General features: G+C 37.2%; 1 protein-coding gene across 6 annotated transcripts in view; it reads left to right on the top strand.

Moving 5' to 3' along the window:
* NELL2 (neural EGFL like 2) overlaps positions 1-19215 on the top strand; it is a 362368-nt gene that overhangs the window by 125730 nt on the left and 217423 nt on the right. For all 6 annotated transcript variants that reach the window (XM_023643416.2, XM_070271280.1, XM_023643415.2 and 3 more), the window contains 6 exons: positions 11220-11393; positions 11483-11579; positions 13922-13994; positions 14165-14247; positions 15125-15253; positions 16860-16962. In XM_023643416.2, coding sequence (XP_023499184.1) covers positions 11220-11393; positions 11483-11579; positions 13922-13994; positions 14165-14247; positions 15125-15253; positions 16860-16962 — 659 coding nt within the window. The remainder of the gene's footprint in view (positions 1-11219; positions 11394-11482; positions 11580-13921; positions 13995-14164; positions 14248-15124; positions 15254-16859; positions 16963-19215) is intronic.

The raw sequence follows: 19215 nt of genomic DNA, 5'->3' as shown, positions 1-19215 counted from the left end.
ATGTGGAAAGCTGTAACTGTAGTGGGAGATTTAATAAAACTCTACTAGAATTTGATACATCTAATAGATAGAAATGAATATAATTACAGGATCAGGATAAAACAATGATCAATATGATTTAATGCATATATATATAGAAATTTGAAGCTTAGAAATAGAAATACACATTTAAAAAACTTCTGTGTAGTATACACACAAAGTGTTTATGTACTAGAACACATGCACTTCTCAAAAGCTTTCCCTACTTACAACTTTCTGGAGAGTATGTCTTTAGCTGTAATGCAATAAAATAAAATGTTAATAACTAAGCAATCTAAAAATAAAACCAAGTGATAAAACATAAAACTTAATTCTTATAACTTAACATAAGAAAATTACTTATAACTACCAATGGGGTGCTGCCAAAACCATATTCATCCTCTTTAACAATAAACAATAAAGATAGAGGTGAAATAAATTAAATTCTAAATTCAAGAATTGTGAATAGAAAAATAAAAGTGTTAATGAGATGAATGCAAAACATTGATGATTTAGAAAGGATAACCAAGAGATGGTTCTTTTAAAAAGTCAATTCAATGAACAAGTTTAATTAAGACAAGGGAGAGAATGCACAAATAAACAATAATGTAATTGAAAAGAGGGAGTCATAGAGAGGAGATTAAAATATATAAAATAATACTAACATACAACCTTATGCTAACAGATTAGAAAATTTGCATGTAATGAATGATTTTCTGTGAAAACACAAATAGAACAACTCAAAAATAATGTAGAAAACCTAATTACTAGTAATAATAGAAGGAATAAAAAAATTTGTCAAAGAATTAGATCCTTTCATCCTTTCACCCTGAAGTCACCAGACTCTGACTTTTTTATTATTTTTTATGTGAGTTTTTCAGACCTTTAGGGAACAGATAATACTTAGGCAATGTAATTTGTTCCAGAGTGTGGAAAAGAAAAGATCTACTCAGTTCACTGCTCAAGTCTCTCTTAATCCTGATTCTGAAATCTGAGGATGGAACACACACACACACACACACACACACACTATAAGACACTCTTACGTAGGAGTACAGATGCCAACATTCTTATTAAAATAGTAACAAATGAATGCCAGAAGTATATTAAAAGAATAAAATACCAGGACCAAGTAGGGCTTCTTATAGTTATATGAATATAAATATTCTAAACTAAATATTTGCAGTTGTTAAAATTGTCTAATAATTAACCTGCAAGAATAACTGAAAAGCTGTGTTATAATTAATATGAAGCTTTAGTGAGATGGGTGGATGCAGGAATATACAGTAATATATAGGAATGTGTGTGTATATATACACACATATTTCATGGAACAGCCGCAATAGCCATTATTGATGAAATGTGTGGGTAAACGAGTCATTTGTTATCCTGTTGCCATACAACGACTCTAGTGATGAATTTGGCAATATGATTTCCTACATTTGCATAGAACCTACAATCTGGTAACTACCATCTTTTTGCTGTTTCTCATCCACGTACATGTACTCATTTTTGTTTTTTTCAGTTTAAATCACAGTCCAACTTTAGAATCTCTCTCATATAGAGATGGTCATCTCCCTTGTCCTCTTTTACTTAGTACTTGCTCAGCAAAACCAAAATCTTGTCAACTCCATCTCTGCCTCAGTTGTACTCTTACAGCTGAACTTGGCTGTGGAGGAGTCCAGAACCATGCTGACCTCACTTTAATTGCATCAATATGCACTTCAAAAGTGCCCTTAATGCTGCCGTAGTTTCCTGGTCCATTCACTCTCTCACTCTGCTGCATGCCTCTATTATACCTTTCCTCTTTCCCTGCGCTTCTGACACCTCCTGCCTCGTGCTCACTTGGCAGATAACTTTGTCTCCTTCCACAAGCTCCTCCCACTTCTCACACCAACCCATCTGCATCTCCGCTGATGTATTTTCTTTTTTTCCTCTCCTTTGACTTAGGTTTAGTGTCCATGACCCTAGCAAAGGTGAGCTACTCCAGCTGCGTATTAAGTTGCATCCTTTCTCAAGGATATTGCTCTGGGAATTCACTCTTGCTTTTGCATCATTACTTTCTCTCCTCTCTATTTGGTATTTCCATAAGCTTATAAATATGCTATGGTATTTGTAGTCTTAAAAACAAAGCAAAAAACCCCACATCTACACATCTAAAACACTCGATTGACCTCACTTCCCTGTTCAGCTCCTGCTCCTTCTCTGTTTCCCTTTAGGGGTCTCCATTTCCTCTGTTCTCACTCTTTATTGAACCCATTCTGGTGAGGCTTTGGCTGTCTCTGCTTCCCTGATAATGCACTTGTCAAAGTCACCACTGATGTCCATGTTCCTAAACCCGTTCTTCAATTATGAGTCCTCATCCTATTGGACTTTGGTTATTCCCTCCTTCCAAACACTTTCTGTGCTTGGCTTTCACAGCTCACTCTCTTCTGGTTTTACTCCTCAGTCACCTGGCCCCTTCTTCCTCACACCCCTGACATCTGAATGGAGGGCTGCTCTAAGCTTTGATGCTCAGACTTCTTCTCTACATCCATTCAGTCCTGGGTGATCCCATCCTGTCTAAAAACTTTAAATCCCATCTCTGTGAAACAGTGACTTCCTAGTTTTTTCTCTTATCCTGATCTTTGTCCTTGGAGTCCATGCTTGTATATCTGACAGCTCACCTGCATCTTCACTTGGACGTTTAATTGGAATATCAAACATCAAACTCATCATCCCCTTCCTCAAACTTGCTCTTCATTTAGTCTTCCCTATCTCAGTAAATGGCAAGTGCTTTCTTCCAGTTTCTCAGGCTAGCAACCTTGAAATGTTTCTTGATTTCTGTTTGTCTCACACTGTACTTTTAATCTTAAGGAAATCTTTATTGCCCTCTTCAAAACATCTCCAGAGTTGGACCCTTTTCACCACCTTCCCTGGTCCAAGCCACCCCTAGCAATAACATTCAAACTCATCTCCTTGCATTAGCTTTTGCAACCTCCCACCCTCCCTATACTCTATTTCTGACACTGCAGTCTAGTTGATCATATTAAAACTCAATTCAAAAAACCCTCTCATGGATTTCTACCTACGGCAGCTAAAGTCATCCTGTTAGACGATAAGGCTCTGAATGATCTGACTCCCTGCCTTTTGAGAGCTTTTTGACCTAATTTCCTGCTATTCTGCCCCTTCCTCATTCCACTCTAGCCACACAGGCTTCAGTGATATTCCTGGAACTTGCCAGGCAGGCTCCTGCCTCAGGGTCATTGCTGTCCTTCAGAGTTTCACTAGATGTCACTTTTTCAATTAGGCTTTTCCTGAACAGCCTATTTTAAATATCACCTTACCGTACTTATCCTCCTTCCCTACTTTAATTTTCTTCATAGATTTTATCACTGTGTAACTTATTTGATACATTTGACTTATTTACTTTATTTTAATATAAATTCAATGAGGGCTGGCATTTTTATCTCTGTGGTTCGCTTCTGTATTCCCAGAACCTAGAACAGAGCCTAGAACAAAGTGGCATTCAAAAAATATTGAATGAATAAAAAAGTGAGTGAATGAATGAATATAACAAATTGCTTTTTAATATGTATGCCATTTGAATCAGAAATTTCTTTTCTACTAATTTATTCCAAGAAAGTAATTGTGCAAGTGCACAAAGAAACATATATTGAAACATTTTTATTAAGAATGAAAAACTGGAAACAGTACTAGGAAATTGGATATTAAATAAATTACGGTATGGCTATACCATGAACTGCCATGCTCCCATGGCTTTACTTTTATTGACGTGGAAAGATGTTCACAGTGTATGGTTAAATGAAAAGGACTGCAAAAGATGCGTGCAAAAATGTTAATATTGGTCATCTTTTGCCAGCAGGACCATTTGGTAATATTAATTTTCTTCTTCATGTTTTGTGTATTTTCTGAATTTTTGTCTAATTATAACCTATTATTTTATATCAGAAAAATTATATACATATATAAAACCACGTTGTCAAATCTTTCACAAGTAGCCATTTTCTGCTTGGTTTTCCTGTAAGGGAGGAATACTTGGCTTGGAGTCCATGAACAGACTTCACAGAATCTGTGAACTCCTCGTAAGATCTGTAAGCTAGATTTTCAACACACTTGCGTATGTGCATTTTCAGATCGTCACGGTAGTCCATATTCCCGGGTGGGTCTTCCTCCACATTGTGACAGTATGCTCTTGCGTTCATTCTTGGTAAAATAGTGAAGACTCATCTTCCTCGAGTCTGCCACTTTGAATTCTTTCTCTCCAGTCTTTCTCTAATTTCCACCTGGTTGGTCTCAGTCACAACTAAGTGAGTTGAGGTTTGAGAGGGTCCAGCATTAAGCGGATACTACCCTTTATCCAACGACTTATTTCAAGTCCTTCACTCCGGTGGATACCCTTTTGTGGTGGAGTACTCACTTATTATCAGAGCTTTACCATATCTGTTCTTTCTCCATCCTTGTGTAAGACCTTTCTCAGATTGATATTTTAAAAATATACACAGTGCCACTAAATCTTCTTCCCCTCCACGATCATAGCTCAAAGTGTTGTTTCTTAGAATTTTTTTCTATCTTGCTGTCCTCATCATTAATAGTAATAAATTATCTCTATTTCATGAGTGGCCGTTTTTTCTTTTTATTTTATTGTAAACTCAGTTATGTAGGGTAGTAAGACGGAGAGGTTGTTTTTCAAGCCATCATGTTCAATGCCAGGGCTTCAATCATGAATTAATTCCATTTGCTACTGATCTTTCCCCTTGGTGAAGGATTTTGGCTCCCAGCTGTATTATTCATGAAGAAACTTTGTTAACCTCTCCAATCTAGCTGCCTTCCTTTCTTGCAGCAAGACTTTTATAATATTATTCTTATTAGTTTTGAAATGGCTAAACTTAATTTTCACTTAATATTGTGTTTATTATTGAGGATCTCTAAGTGTCAGTGTTATTTGGCCTTGTTCATTGCCGTATTCTCAGTGCCCATAGTAAATATTTGCTGTAATAAATTAATAATCAATCATCGTTTTAAAAATACACCTTTCCCTTTATGATTTAATACAAGGAAGGTATTTGTTTTCTAAAAATGAAATGATTGGCTTCAGAGTCATGAATTGTTGGACACTGGATGAATTCAAACAAACTGGATGACCATTTGATGGGAATATCATAGATGAGATTCAGGCATTGTTATTTGGGTATTTTCTCATAAATTTCTGTCTGATATTCATGCTTAAGTTAAAATCCACTCTGAAAATTTGCTGTTTCAATAGCATGCATAAATATATCATGGGAAATATAAGTCATAATCATGGTGTTTATGGAGTGCTTATTCTATCAGGAACTCTGCAACGTATGCACTTACAACTTTCATTTCATTAAGTTCTTAAAACAATCATGTAAGGTTACTTTTACAACTCGTATTATCTCTATTTGATAGGGGAGGAAACCGAGGCTTGGGGAAGATTTTTAACTTGTCCAGTTAGTGACCTATGGAGACAGGATTAAGACTGTAAGCCCTTTTAAATTGCTGCGTTATACTGCCTCGCTGGTGACCAAATACCACTAAAAGCAAAAAAATAAAAATAGAATCAATATGATTCTAATGAGGAATGCTAAAAAATACACCTTTTTCTCCTCACGCTGCCATCTCCCTCAACATCTGAGGAATCATTGGAAGAGGCAAGGTGAAACAGTCAGTTTTCTCTGATAAATGAACAAAGTCGCCTAACTCACAATAATTTTAGCCCTACTGCTGGACTTCACTTTGCATATTTTATTGGATATGCCAGTGCCCCCATAAGACCAGTGCTGTCAGCTAGTTTCTGTAAGAGTGGATTAATCTCCTGTTTTTGCCTCTAACTTCTGTCTGCTGGTTTCTGTATTCTTTCACTTAAAAAATGTATTCAAATTGATAGTTATTCTCAGAATTGGTATAAGAAGCTGGACTTTATACATGATGCCTAATTAGGATTATTGACAAATAATAAAAATAGTTACCATTGACTGAGTGCTTACTGTGTGTCAGACGTCCTGCTTTACATGGATTATCACACTGATTCCTCATTTTATAGATGAGGAAACTGAGGCATGAGAGGTTGGGTCATAGGTAGGAGTGAGAGGCTCAGCTGGGCTGTCAGTTCCACAGCTGGTGCATTGGACTTGTTTACAGCTGTGCCATCCGTGAGCTACATCAGTGCTACGTTTGGCACTAGAAGTGCATGTGGCTTTTCTTCAGGTGGCTAATTTACAACTGGGTTGTAGCTTAATGTACTGAGATGATCTAGTCATTTTTCTATTTAGGTTTAATTTAAGGCAGCAGAAAAATTCTCATTTCATGTGGTGTGTAACCTTTTTGTCACATGAGACATGACCTTATTTTTATCCTTTGATCTTGAGTTATGAAGGAGGTTGTTAAAATGAATGATGTCTCGTCCACTGTTGCCTATTTCTCTGAAGCCTAATCTTAAATCCGTTTATATTCACTCAAACAATTGCTTTTAAAAATGTTGATAGATTTTATTCCAGTTGTATGTTTTCCCCGTGGTCACAAAAATGTAGTGTATCAGTTAATTAAGGTTCTTGGTTGAAGGGTGACTTTGGAGGTGGTGGGTGGGAGGGCAGCTTACGGAACTGATGGGAGGCTGGGGCACTGGAATTTGGAACAGGCAATAGCTGAAGGCGCCCTGCTGGGTCAGTAAGCAGGAAGCAAGATACCGAGTGACCTTAACATAGCTGACCAGGATGCTGCTGCCCTAGCACAAAGCAGCTCCCTCCTCCCTCCGTTCCTTACTGTGCTCCATCAAGATTCCACTCTGAAGGAAGAGTATCAGATTGCTAGGGTATGTCGTGGGCCTGCCCCTGGCTGTACCATGAGAAGGAGGGAGGATTTGACCTCTTCACTTTTTGAAATGAAAAACGTAGCTAACATGTACTATCTTTACTCAGTGTCTTGTATGTGCTGAGTAATGTTCCGAGTGCTTTCTTAAATGAACTCATTCAAATCCTCACAGAAGTCCTTTGAGGCAACTATATTTCATACCCCATTTTGTAGTTGAGTAACCAGATGAGGCACAGATTGGAAAAATAGCTCACCACTGCCAGGAGGGGTACCCGGATGTCAACCTGGCAGCCAGGCCTTAGGACTTGGATGTTTAACCACTCTGCTCTGCTGAGCCTGGGTGTGGGGGATGCAGTGGGGGAAAAGGGAAGGAACCAGGCCTGCCTCCCACTGAGACATCACCTAGAGGAGACAGTGGAGTTCTGGAAGTAAATATGATTGCTATTAGAAAAATGATTCATTAAAATAGGCCCAATGTTCATTATAAATCCTTTTTAACTTATAAGTATGCAATAATCATATTTTCCTGTAATTTTTCTTCATACGATTTTGTACATCTTAGTAGTGACTGATGTTGAAGATATGGATCAACTCCTTTCAACCTGTTTTCCCTTCTTTTAATGTGAGCTAAATTTAGTGAATACTAACCATGTGCTTGGCACAGTTTTAAGTGTTTTACATGATTATTTTTTCTTCATTGATTTTTTTTGTGTATTACATATCTATTTCATTTTTTAAAAAGCTGAGTGAATCAATGGAATACTACTCAGCCATAAAAAATGACAAAATTGGCCCATTCACAACAACGTGGATGGACCTCGAGGGTATTATGTTAAGCGAAATAAGCCAGTCAGAGAAAGACGAACTCTATATGACTCCACTCATAGGTGGAAGTTAGTATATTGATAAGGAGATCTGATCGGTGGTTACCAGGGAAAAGGGGGGGTGGGGGGAGGGCACAGAGGGGGAGGTGGTGTACCCACAACATGACTAACAAAAATGTACAACTGAAATCTCACAAGGTTGTAATCTATCATAACATTAATAAAAAAAAAAAGCTGAGTGAATAATGCTAATGAAAATGTAACTTTTGGTGAAATATTTAACTTCTGAAGGGTTGTTCTTGTTTGTAGGGCATAGTGTCAGCCTCATTGTTATTAAAGATTCGTTTTAGTACCTCAAGTTTAGGAATTCAATACAGGTGACATTTCTAATAACAGCTAGAGGAGGAGACCCGACAGCAACAATAGGGTCCTCGCCTTGATGTGTTAGGAACTGACAGGTATATAGCAATTGGGCAGTATGTTTGCTGACATTTTTTTTAAATGCAAACACTTCTTTATCATTATCAAATTCGCTTGTTGGATTGATTCAATAGTGAATACCTGTTAAATGATAATATAGAAAAGATTCTGTAGTTGTGTCTTCTGGATCAAACACCAAATAAGTGGTGTTTTACTTATTCTTAATAAGTTCTAAACATGATTTGTATTCTCGACTACTTAGTTTTTTATCTTAAAATAAAATTTTTACTATATATTACGTTAAAGAAGTAATACATGATTAATGAAGAAAATTCAAGGATATGAAAAAACATGAGAAGCTTCTTCACATTCTTTCCCCCTAATTGTACTCCTCTGATGTAACTGCTGTTAGCATCTTGGTATGTATCCTTCTTGATCTTTTTTTCTCTAAAGAGATACATACACACGCACAAACACACACACACACACACACACAGTTTTGTCAAATAAAATCGGATTCTACAGAGTTTTTTGTTTGTTTACTTAATAGTAAACATTGTTGGCATAGTTTTGTGTCAGAATCTCATTCTTTTGTAAAGCAGCATGTTGTTCCAGAATACGGATGTATCATAATTCCTCTATGAGTGGAGAGTTGGTATTTTATCAGATTTTCACTATTTCAAACGTGTAGTATTTCTTACCAACTAAAGTCAAACTTCCCTTGACAACATGTGTTTCAGCAGCTACCTTCCCATTTCTCCAAAATGTCTGTACTTGTCCCTTATTTCTCTCTGCCCATTGTCTCTTGAGCCTACTTCATGCGGAATTCTTCCCTATAAGGTTTTCTGAAATAGCTTTAGGGTCACCAAACACCTCTGTTTTGCTAAATGCAGAGGTTAAGTCTTCCTCTTACGTGACCTATTAGTGGCATTTGACACAGTTGATTCCTCCCTCTTTCTTGAGAGATCTTCTTCATCACTAGGCCTTTGGGACATCACTCTCCTCTAATCTCACTAGTCACACTTATTGGTTTCCTTTGCTGGTTCTTCCTCAAGATGTTAGATCAGTCTTCTTTCATCTATAATAATTGCTTAGGTAATCCCTATGCCTCCATGGCTTTCGATACAGTCTGTATGCCTTTGACTCCCAAATTCCTGTATCCTTTATGGACCTCTCCCCACCTCAGACTTGTAGACCTGGTTGTTCTCCCTACATGCCCCTTTGAGTGTTCATTAGGCTGAATAGAAACCTTAAACATAGTATATCTGAGTTGGACACTTAATTCAAATTATCTTAATTTTCCTTCTTTTGAGAATATCTTGATTTCTTTTTCATTTCTGAAGGATATTTTTGCTGGGCATAGGATTCTGAGCTGACAGCTTTTTCTTTCATCACATGAAAAATATTGTGCTATTTCCTTTTGGCTTCCATTGTTTCTGCTGAGGAATCCACTGTCATTCTAATTGTTTTTCCCTTTACGTAAGGTGTCAATTTTTTCTGACTACATTCAATATTTTTTTCTTTGTTGTTAGTTTTTTAGAAGTTTAATTACGAAGAGTATTTCTTTGAATTTATCTTGTTTGGAGTTTGCTTAGATTCTTGAATGTGTGAGTTTATGTCTCATCAAATTTGGGACGTTTTCAGCCATTATTTCTGCAAGTCCTTTTTCAGTTCCCCTCTTTCTCCTCTTTTATAGACTCTAAGTATACAAATGTTAGACCTTCGGTTAAAATCTCACAGGTCTCTGAGACTGTTCATTTTCTTTTCAGTCTATTTTCTCTGGGTTTTTTAGATTGGATAATTTTTGTTCTATCTTTCAGTTAGCTGATTCTTTTGTTGGTCCCTCTATTCTACTATTTAGCTCATCCTTTGAGGTTTTTATTTCAGTTATTGTATTTTTCAGTTCTAAAACTTCCATTTGTTTCTTTTGTATATATTTACTTGGTTCTTAGTCTATTTTTTTCATTTCTTTCAAGCATGTTCAAACATATTAGTAATTGCTTGCTTTTATCAATGCTTCTTTAAAATCTTTGATGGGTAATATTAACATCTCTAATGTCTTGGTGTTGATAACTTTTGGTTATTTTTTTTCATTAAATTTGAGATCTTTTTGGTTCTTGGTATGATGTGATTTTTGATTGAAACCTGGACATTTTTGTTTCATGTTCTGAGACTTGGATCTTTTTTAAACTCCCTGTTTTAGCTAGTTTTCTGTGACACTGATCTGGCAGCGGATAGATGGGTGCCGTCTTGTTACTTCCAGGTGAAAGAGGCTCCCTACTTGTCTTCTATTGAGAATTGTGGGGGAGCTCCTATTATTTCTGGGTAGGGGTGGAAGTTCCAACTCCCTACATGGTCTCTGCTGACACTGTGCTAGGGATGGTCTCATTACTGCTGAATGATAGTGAAAGTCCTGACTCTCTACTGGCCCTCCTCTGACACCATCCCAGTGGGGAGTGGGCAGTGTGTTTGTTACTGTGAGATGGAGTGGAAATGTAGGCTCCTCCTCCTGTGATCTCTGCTGATGACATGGGGGGGGGGGGCTTCATTACTGTCCAGCTTGGCTCTCTGCTTGGTACTCTCTGTCACCACTCTAGCAGAGGTGTTGGGTACCTCATTTCTGCTTCAAGAAGGTGGAAATCTAGGCTCCCCACTTAACCTTTGCTGGCATGGTTGGGGATGGGGCCACAGTCTTTTTCTGTGGTGTTTGGCTGGAATAGAGAGGTTATTCTCTAAAAGTTTTTGTCTTGCTAGGCTTCCTCTTTTCTGGTACTTTGGCTAGAGAGAGCAGGCTTCTGTGGGACTTTTTAAATTTGTATCCGTTGATATTTCCAGGTTTCTGGCTTCTTCAGCTTCAAGACTGGGATATATGAGGCAAAAATAAAACCCAGGAAACTCAACACTGTGTTGTTCCTTGGGTCCCGAGATCTGTCGCTGGTTTTCTCTTTTTTCTTCGTTGTTCAGGCTCTTCTTATGTTTGTTTTATAATATGGTGTCTAGCAGTACTTAGTGAGAAGAATGGGGAAAACATATCTACTCCATCTTTCTGGAGAGAGAAGTTGTGTCAATAATTTTTGAACTTTATTTTCCATGGACCTCATCTAGCTCTTCTTCTCTGTGCAGGTACCTGGAACTGGAAAGCAGTGGCCATCGGAATGAAGTGAGGCTGCATTACCGCTCAAGCAGCCACCACCCTCATACAGAAGTGTTTCCTTACATTTTGGCTGATGACAAGTGGCACAAGCTCTCCCTAGCCATCAGTGCCTCCCATTTGATTTTACACGTTGACTGCAATAAGTAAGTGAAATGTTCTCAGTTCAAGAAATGGAAGATTCCAAGAAATGACTGTCAACTCACCTCACTTATCTGATGTTCCTTTTTCGCAGAATATATGAAAGAGTGGTGGAAAAGCCCTCCACAGACTTGCCTCTGGGCACAACATTTTGGCTGGGACAGAGAAATAATGCGCATGGATATTTTAAGGTATCTTTTGACTAAATTCTGATCATGAAGTCTAAATGTAAATACTTTCTAATGAGTTTGGAAAAGCACATTTTGCTTTTCATGTTGTGAAACAAAAGAATTTGCTTCTGTAGTTTTTTTTCTATTTGTGTCCCTGTCTATTTTTTTTTTTTACATTGGTGATTTATTTAGCTGGCCGACACTATTTTCTCTTTTTTCCTGAATGAGGTTGATCTTGAGACAGTACAGAGATGATCGCAAGGCTGCAATCAGGGCAGTTAGCATATCATTCTTGCAATTAGGCATTCAAAGTAATAAAAATTTAAAATGTTAATATTAAAATAAATTCTCCACCATTGATATATAACCTTTGATGATACTTTTATAGGGATGTTAATAATAGAGGATTGAAAACTTTTCAATATTTGTTATTCATAGTCTCCTTGAACTCCAGAAAGTAAGAAAGAATACATATGTATGCACAAATCTATCAAAACTAGAAAGCAGTCATAATTTATATCTTTTTCTTTAGTATCTACTTAGTGATACTCTCCATAGAATTTTATCATTATAGAGGATCTAAAAGACATCCCGTTTAACTTTCTATATTCTAAGGATGAAGAGATAAAGTCCAGAACATTGCTTGACTGCAAGTCCGTAGTGGAATCATTTTTCTCCCAGTGACTGTGACAGTGCCTGTAATACAGAAGTGACTTGGCAAGTGGTTGTTAAAGAGAAGAATGATAGGTCATGTGTCCAACTCGTAGATTTCTAGGTAGAGTAGGTACTGATGATTTTAACGTGGTGTTCTAAGCATGGTCTGTAATCCTAGGAAGACAGTTTAAAAACTTAAACTGTTACCTGAAAACCAGGTGCTTTCAATATGTTATTCCGTTGAATCCTGATCTTGCTGGCCTTGATGCAGGGTCTTTTATCCTTTTATCTCTCTTTTACATAAGCATAAACCTGCTTGGAGAGGTTAAGTAACGTGCCCAAAGGCAGCCATGGGGAATTGATCCTATGCTTGTGAATCCTGAAAAATCAATGCTCTTTTCCCATGTAAGGGATGGCAAATTTGTGCTATGAGTGCCCGGTCTCCTCTATTTAATCATGGTGGTCTTTCCTATGGAGCCCAGATGTGGCCTCAGAATCCTTCTCACACATCTGTTATGTATGCTACTCCAGAGGTTGTAAATTTAACTCATAATTTTTGTGCAGCGCACAAACTATATAACTGTACGTGGTAGCCTCATTTTCATGTTGCTGCTTCCAAGTGATAGGAGTTTGTATACAAGTTGCCTCTTAATTCAAATCCCAAGCAAACGACAGATCCAGCAATTGCCGCAGTGTATACTAAAATATTTATCATTCCACTGACACTCTTTTTATACAGTGCCGTTAATAAGATTAATCATGTAGAAGATATAGGCCAGTATGTGACTGGTAAATCTTTGTAGATACATTCAAAATTGTCTTGACAATATGTTGGTGCTGTCGTCCCTGTCATTAGACATTCTTTTTGCATTTTTAAAAGGATAAATTGAAATATTAATTAAAGAAAATATATAAAGTTGATGAAGGAAGACAGAGGGGTGGTGGATGAAAGGGACAGCTGGAATGTCTGATGAGGTCATTTCTGAGCTACCATTTGGCCTTTGCTTTAAGAGCCCAGTAAGCTGGAAGCTAATTATACCTTAAAGACTAAGGATGCCTGTAAATTTTGCCTATAAACGTGTGATGTGGCCCTCTGTGTAAAATGGGTCATTTTCAGCTGGCATTTTAAAAAATTTTATACTAAACTTTCTGTACTCTGAAGGGCTTGTCATTAAGTTCTGCTGCAGCTGTTTAATAAATCTGTTGTCCTTTTTAAGTTGAGAAATTAGTTTTAAAAGATCCAACTGAAAAATGAGAAATGCTCAAATGAGCATTGCTCTGTGACTCAATTTTTCTATCCTTTTCTCTTTGATGATTGCAGTTCATTTAAAATTGGTATCCAGTTTCACTGTTGCTGAAACCAGGAGTGGTTTTCAGGTTGATTTTTAAAGGTCATTTTCAAGCCTTTTTTCAGTGGCTAACTAAAAATAACTTCTCAAAACAACATGACTATTGCCTCTTAATTATATCTTGACATTTAATCTTAAGGCTTTAAAAATATTCTCAATAGGAGAGTACATGGATAATCATCTATTTTGTCTCATGTATTTCTTCCCTTGATTTGACGTAGTAGTCATGTATTCAAAAAGGTTTTATTTAGGGATTTCGGTGAGTCTATCCTGTAGTGTTTTTCTTCATGAACTTGACTGTTGAACATAATTTGGGTAAATGAAAGTAATATGTCTCTTTTTAAATTTTTTCACACACAGGGTATAATGCAAGATGTGCAGTTACTTGTCATGCCCCAAGGATTTATCGCTCAGTGCCCAGATCTTAATCGCAGTAAGTCCATTAGTTCTTGCACTGTGTGATGAAAAGTGTGCTTCCTGCTTAATTTTGTCCAGAATGTCAGTTTGAAATTGGAGTTCCTGTATATTAGTTGTCAGTACAGACTTAACCAGATGGAACCCCTTATAAATACAACTTGACCAATGTAGTGTTTGTAATTCTAGCCTGTCCAACTTGTAATGACTTCCATGGACTCGTGCAGAAAATAATGGAGCTGCAGGACATTTTAGCCAAAACATCAGCCAAGGTAAAAACTACTTGTAAATATAGTATGGGGGTGCTCAAAAATCCTTAAGATTCCTCATAGTTCCTTTATAACCACAGATGTCCACCTTTGAGACTTTTCTTATACTCTCTTGTTTGTTAGTCCTGAATCTAAATCTCTGCTCAAGGAAAGAGTTATCAGTATTCAAACCCTAGCCATCTGTATAACAAACGATTCAATAAATCAAGAGTGAGGCAGATTACCTGGTTTTTACACTGCTTATTGCAACAGGATTTATTGTTTAATTTCATTTTTATTATTATTTAGTTTTTCATTACGAGGAAAGAGGTGAGAGGACTTTGTAAAGAATATGGGCACTAGAGTTATGTCGAGGAAATGGCCCCACAAATGCTTTCTACCACTATGTTTCGGTGGTAGGGTTATTCACTGTCTTATGCGTGTATCAAATTTACTTATAGTTTCACCAGACTGTTGTCATCTTGCATAGTGGTTACTGATAACCTGCAAGTTGTATTGTATATCGATGATTTGTTTCTGACACAATATAGGTTCTAAAATTTATGTTTTCACTTGAGTGAACATATTCATGAAGTAAAACGTTTTTAACAATGGAAAATGCTTCTCTGCATTGTGGGTGATGCCATTTTAGTCTTCATTTGTATCTTATAAATTATGCTTTTTTTTTTTTTCAAAGGCAGGGAGCAAATTTACCATGAAAATGAGGAGGGGGAAAAGCCTTTTCTTTTTAAAGGCTTAAATATATTTATAACAAATGGTTGATAGGTATAGTCATCATGACTGCCATACACTTAAAAAAACCCAGATGCCTACTGGAGTATTTTGTGTTTCTGTGTTGCTGGAATGGCGAACAATATGAACCCCTTCCTTTGTGCTACAGCTGTCTCGAGCTGAACAGCGAATGAATAGATTGGATCAGTGCTATTGTGAAAGGACTTGCACCATGAAGGGAACTACCTACCGAGAATTTGAGTCCTGGACAGACGGCTGTAAGAACTGCACGTGCCTGGTACGGCTTCCACTGGAGTTCAGACTAAGGGAACTCAGATGCCCCCACTGTTTAAAAATTTATTAAAACAATGTAATCATGAAAATTTCAAGACCTGTTTCCTCAAGACACAACGTTAAAGTGCTAGGAAACCCGGTCAAATCTAAAGAACTGTGTCTTGCATTATTAAAGACACTTTCTAGCCTATAAAGATGATTATGGTTTAGGAATGCTGTAAAGTGTAAGTTTATTGGTACACATGTGAAGTTAGCAATTTAAATTGGGTTACTAAGGTGATTCCCAAGGGATTATGTCCTGTTATCCTTAACATTACCAGGGATTTTTCCCCTGATGTGTTTATTAATGCATTTAAAAGCAATTTTATTGAGGTCATATTGTGTAAATTTCAGGCGTACATTATTGTATTTCAGTTTCTGTATAGATTACATGTATGAATGCATTTTAATACAACTAAATTATGTGCAGCATGAAATACTGTGACCAGATTGGGCCATATAAGCAAATAATAGAGTTTAAATAGGTAAGATAATCTTTAAAAGTTAGCTAATAAAGTGGAATGCAAATTATAGAGTTGAAATAAATATGATTTTGCTAATTGTTCACTAATAAAGTAGAATATTTAGTGCATTGGGATTTCAAAAATTGTTTGTTTTCAAAGAAAAGTTCAAACTAGTTTGACTTTGAACATTTAAATTCCACATGAATTCATTTGTTAAAACTTTTTTACTGGAAAGAAGTCAGAAGTCTTTGTGAATTAGCCTTAAAAAAGAATTTCTCCAAGTTCATCAAGTTTATTCAAAAGCAGAATATCACACATGTGAAAAAGTCGAAGGCAGATCTGAAATAGCCATATGTGTGCACACGAGTGAGCATGCATTATGATTTCTATTCAGGAACTTATTATGTTCCTATGTAAATTATAACACTTTGCAAATATCCTAAAGCCTTCCCAACGTGTTTGACGGGGGCCAAAAATCGAATTGAATAAAATAAGGAGATGTGGTGTAGTGAGGTCAATGAAATGACTAGAAGAACCGTTGGCTACCTGGGAGTTCTGGTTGACCTTCAGGAATTAAATTCCTTGCTTTCTGTCTGCAGTTAGGTGCTTCTTGTGATTGTCAGCACCGCCTTGTGGTGGTGGCCTCTCTGAGCTTAATATCCATGGGAAGATTCTGAGTCCTGAGACTGAGTCTCCAGGATGACAGCAGCTATTCCAGAAATCTCCTGGTTTATTGATGCTCATTTTATGAGTAATCTGGGGAGACATGAGTGCCCCAGGCTTAGCCTTGGCCTGCTATTTCCCTGTCAGTGTGTGCTCTTCCCTCCACCCATATCATTTCCACCTCACTCAGAAGGTGAGAAGTCTAGAGCATTTAGGATCAGTTGCTGGAGAAAAGATGGGAGCCAATCACCAGCTGGGTCAGGATCCAATCTGTATTACTGCGGGTCTCTCTGGATTATGGGTTTTATGGCATAATAACCAAAGAGAATGGTGGTATCTATGACATTTCATGTGAAGAGTTTGAAATTTAAGGAACAGATTAAAAATACTTGAGGATGATCAAACTGCAGCTTGGAAATTATTTAAATATTGTTTTCTTCTCAGAATGGAACCATCCAGTGTGAAACTCTGATCTGCCCAATGCCTGAGTGCCCCCTTAAGTCAGCTCTTGCATACGTGGATGGCAAATGCTGTAAGGAATGCAAATGTGAGCATAATTTTTATGATGAATACCTTTTTGGCAAAAATAAAGCTGTGTATTAATAAATATTCACCCATCATTGGTTTAATCTCGGCAAGCTAAATAGCTTTTTAAAATGATAAAAATAGGAAGAATACCTTCTCTATTTTGGTTGACCCGTTCTTTTCCATTTAAAAATGCTATACTTGTCTGCTAGCAGGAAAATTTTTTCTTGGAGGAACCTATTCTATATAGTGACAGTAGTAGGAAAGACATATAAGAAATTTAAGTGGAAGGCATTTCTCTCGTTACGCGAATTGATAAAAATACTTCCAAAATAGGTTAAGAATGGTTCACACTCAGCCACAATAACCAAGGAAATCCATGATACAAATGACCTTCAATAGCAGATGCTACACGAACTCCATTAGCCCACACCACAGAAGTCCACATTATTATAGAATCATCCAGTGTAGACAGAGCCATGGTCTTAATTCATAACAAGAGGAGCACAGCACTGAGTGAAGAATCTGTCCTCCTTTTAGCAGCCATTGTATGCACTTCACTTCTGATGTCTGGAAATGCTCTTTGAATCCATAGCTATCCTCAAAGGGGTTCTATATCATTCATTTAACAACAGAAAGCATTTCATCTATGTTATTTGTACTTTAAAAGACTGCCCTTAAATCCTCGTTAAAAGTGGCATTTAAAAGTTAGCTGTTTTTATGCCAAGGAATAGTAACATATGGGAACTGAGTTGCTATAAAGTTTGTAGAATATATAGGGCTGTGTAAGTGCAATACAGTAGTACCTCCTTATCTGTCAGTTTGCTTTCTGTGGTTTCAGTTGCCTGTGGTCAACTGTGGCCTGAAAATATTAAATGGAAAATTCCAGAAATAAACTATTCATAAGTATTAAATTGCATGCCATGCTGTTCTGAGTAGCATGATGAAATCCCACTCCATCCTGCTGTCCCGCCACGGACCTGAAGCATCCTTTTGTCCAGAGTATCCACCTGTTAGTCACTTAGTAGTTTTCTCGGATATCAGATTGACTGTTATAGTATCGCAGTACTTGTGTTTAAGTCACCCTTATTTTACTTAATAATGGCTCCAAAGCACAAGAGCAGTGATGCTGGCCATTCAGATATGCCAAAGAGAAACAGTAAAATCTTTCCTTTAAATGAAAAGGTGAAAGTTCTCAACTTAATAAGGAAAGAAAAAAAATCATATGCTGAGGTTGCCGAGATCTATGGTAACTTTTATTATAGTATATTGTTATAATTATTCTATTGTATTATTAATGTTAATCTCTTACTATGCCTAATTTATAAATTAAACTTTATCATAGGTATGGACATCTAGGAAAAAACATGGTATCTATAGGGTTCGCTACTATCTGCAGTCTCGGGCATCCACTGGGGTCTTGGAACGTATCCCCCGCGGATAAGCGGGACTACTATACAATCACACACACACACACACACACACACACACACGCTCACACACACATACACTTAGGGAAAGAGGAGGTGAGGGAAAGGGAAGGGGAGGGAGAGAGAATTCAGCGGTGCATTTGCTAGGGTTTCTGTTTACCTGCTCCGTTACCATTCCCATGCCTTTCTCTTGCCTACATAGTGTGCAATGTGCTACTGCTGGAGAGAGTGACAAGTTATCAGAGTAAAATCAGGAAGTCACTTCATAGCCCATTGGTTTAATTACCTCATGAGCTCTTTTATATTTCATTTTGTTAGACTTTACATCGAAGCCAGTCCATTTCACGAAAATGTATTAGCCTAGTCAAGTAGGTTCGGCCGAACCAGGAAGGATTCAATGCGATTGTTCTTACACATGTCACTAGCTAATTTCCTTGGTGGGGAGTAATCTGAGTTTTCCCCTGAACTTGTCTTCATAACTAAAAGCTTGTGGTGATGTTGTGTAGTTTTCTTTGTAGATAGTTGGAGGTGGGAGAACGAAGGGCCCTTTATAGGGCTTTATATTCATAACACAACAATAGTAGGAATCATACTTTTTGCCTACTTCTTTTATCCTTCTTTCCACCAATACTTCTACATTGTTACCTGTGAATATGATAGATTTGCATTAAGTGATGTCGATTTTATTAGAGACAGGCTGATTGAAATAATGGACCATCATGATAAACGCATTAGTCAGAAGTAGTGAATTTCAGTTCCGATGTTACCAATTGTCTCTGTTCCCAACTGTAAGCTGCCTGCTAAATCAGACTGTGCTTGAAATCTTCCCAGCATACAGTTAGACT

Source organism: Equus caballus, chromosome 6 (assembly GCF_041296265.1).
Source record: "Equus caballus isolate H_3958 breed thoroughbred chromosome 6, TB-T2T, whole genome shotgun sequence".
In the NCBI taxonomy this organism is placed as follows: Eukaryota; Metazoa; Chordata; class Mammalia; order Perissodactyla; family Equidae; genus Equus; species Equus caballus.
Note: the sequence above shows the minus strand (reverse complement) of the source record. Positions and strands in the feature narration are given on the sequence as shown.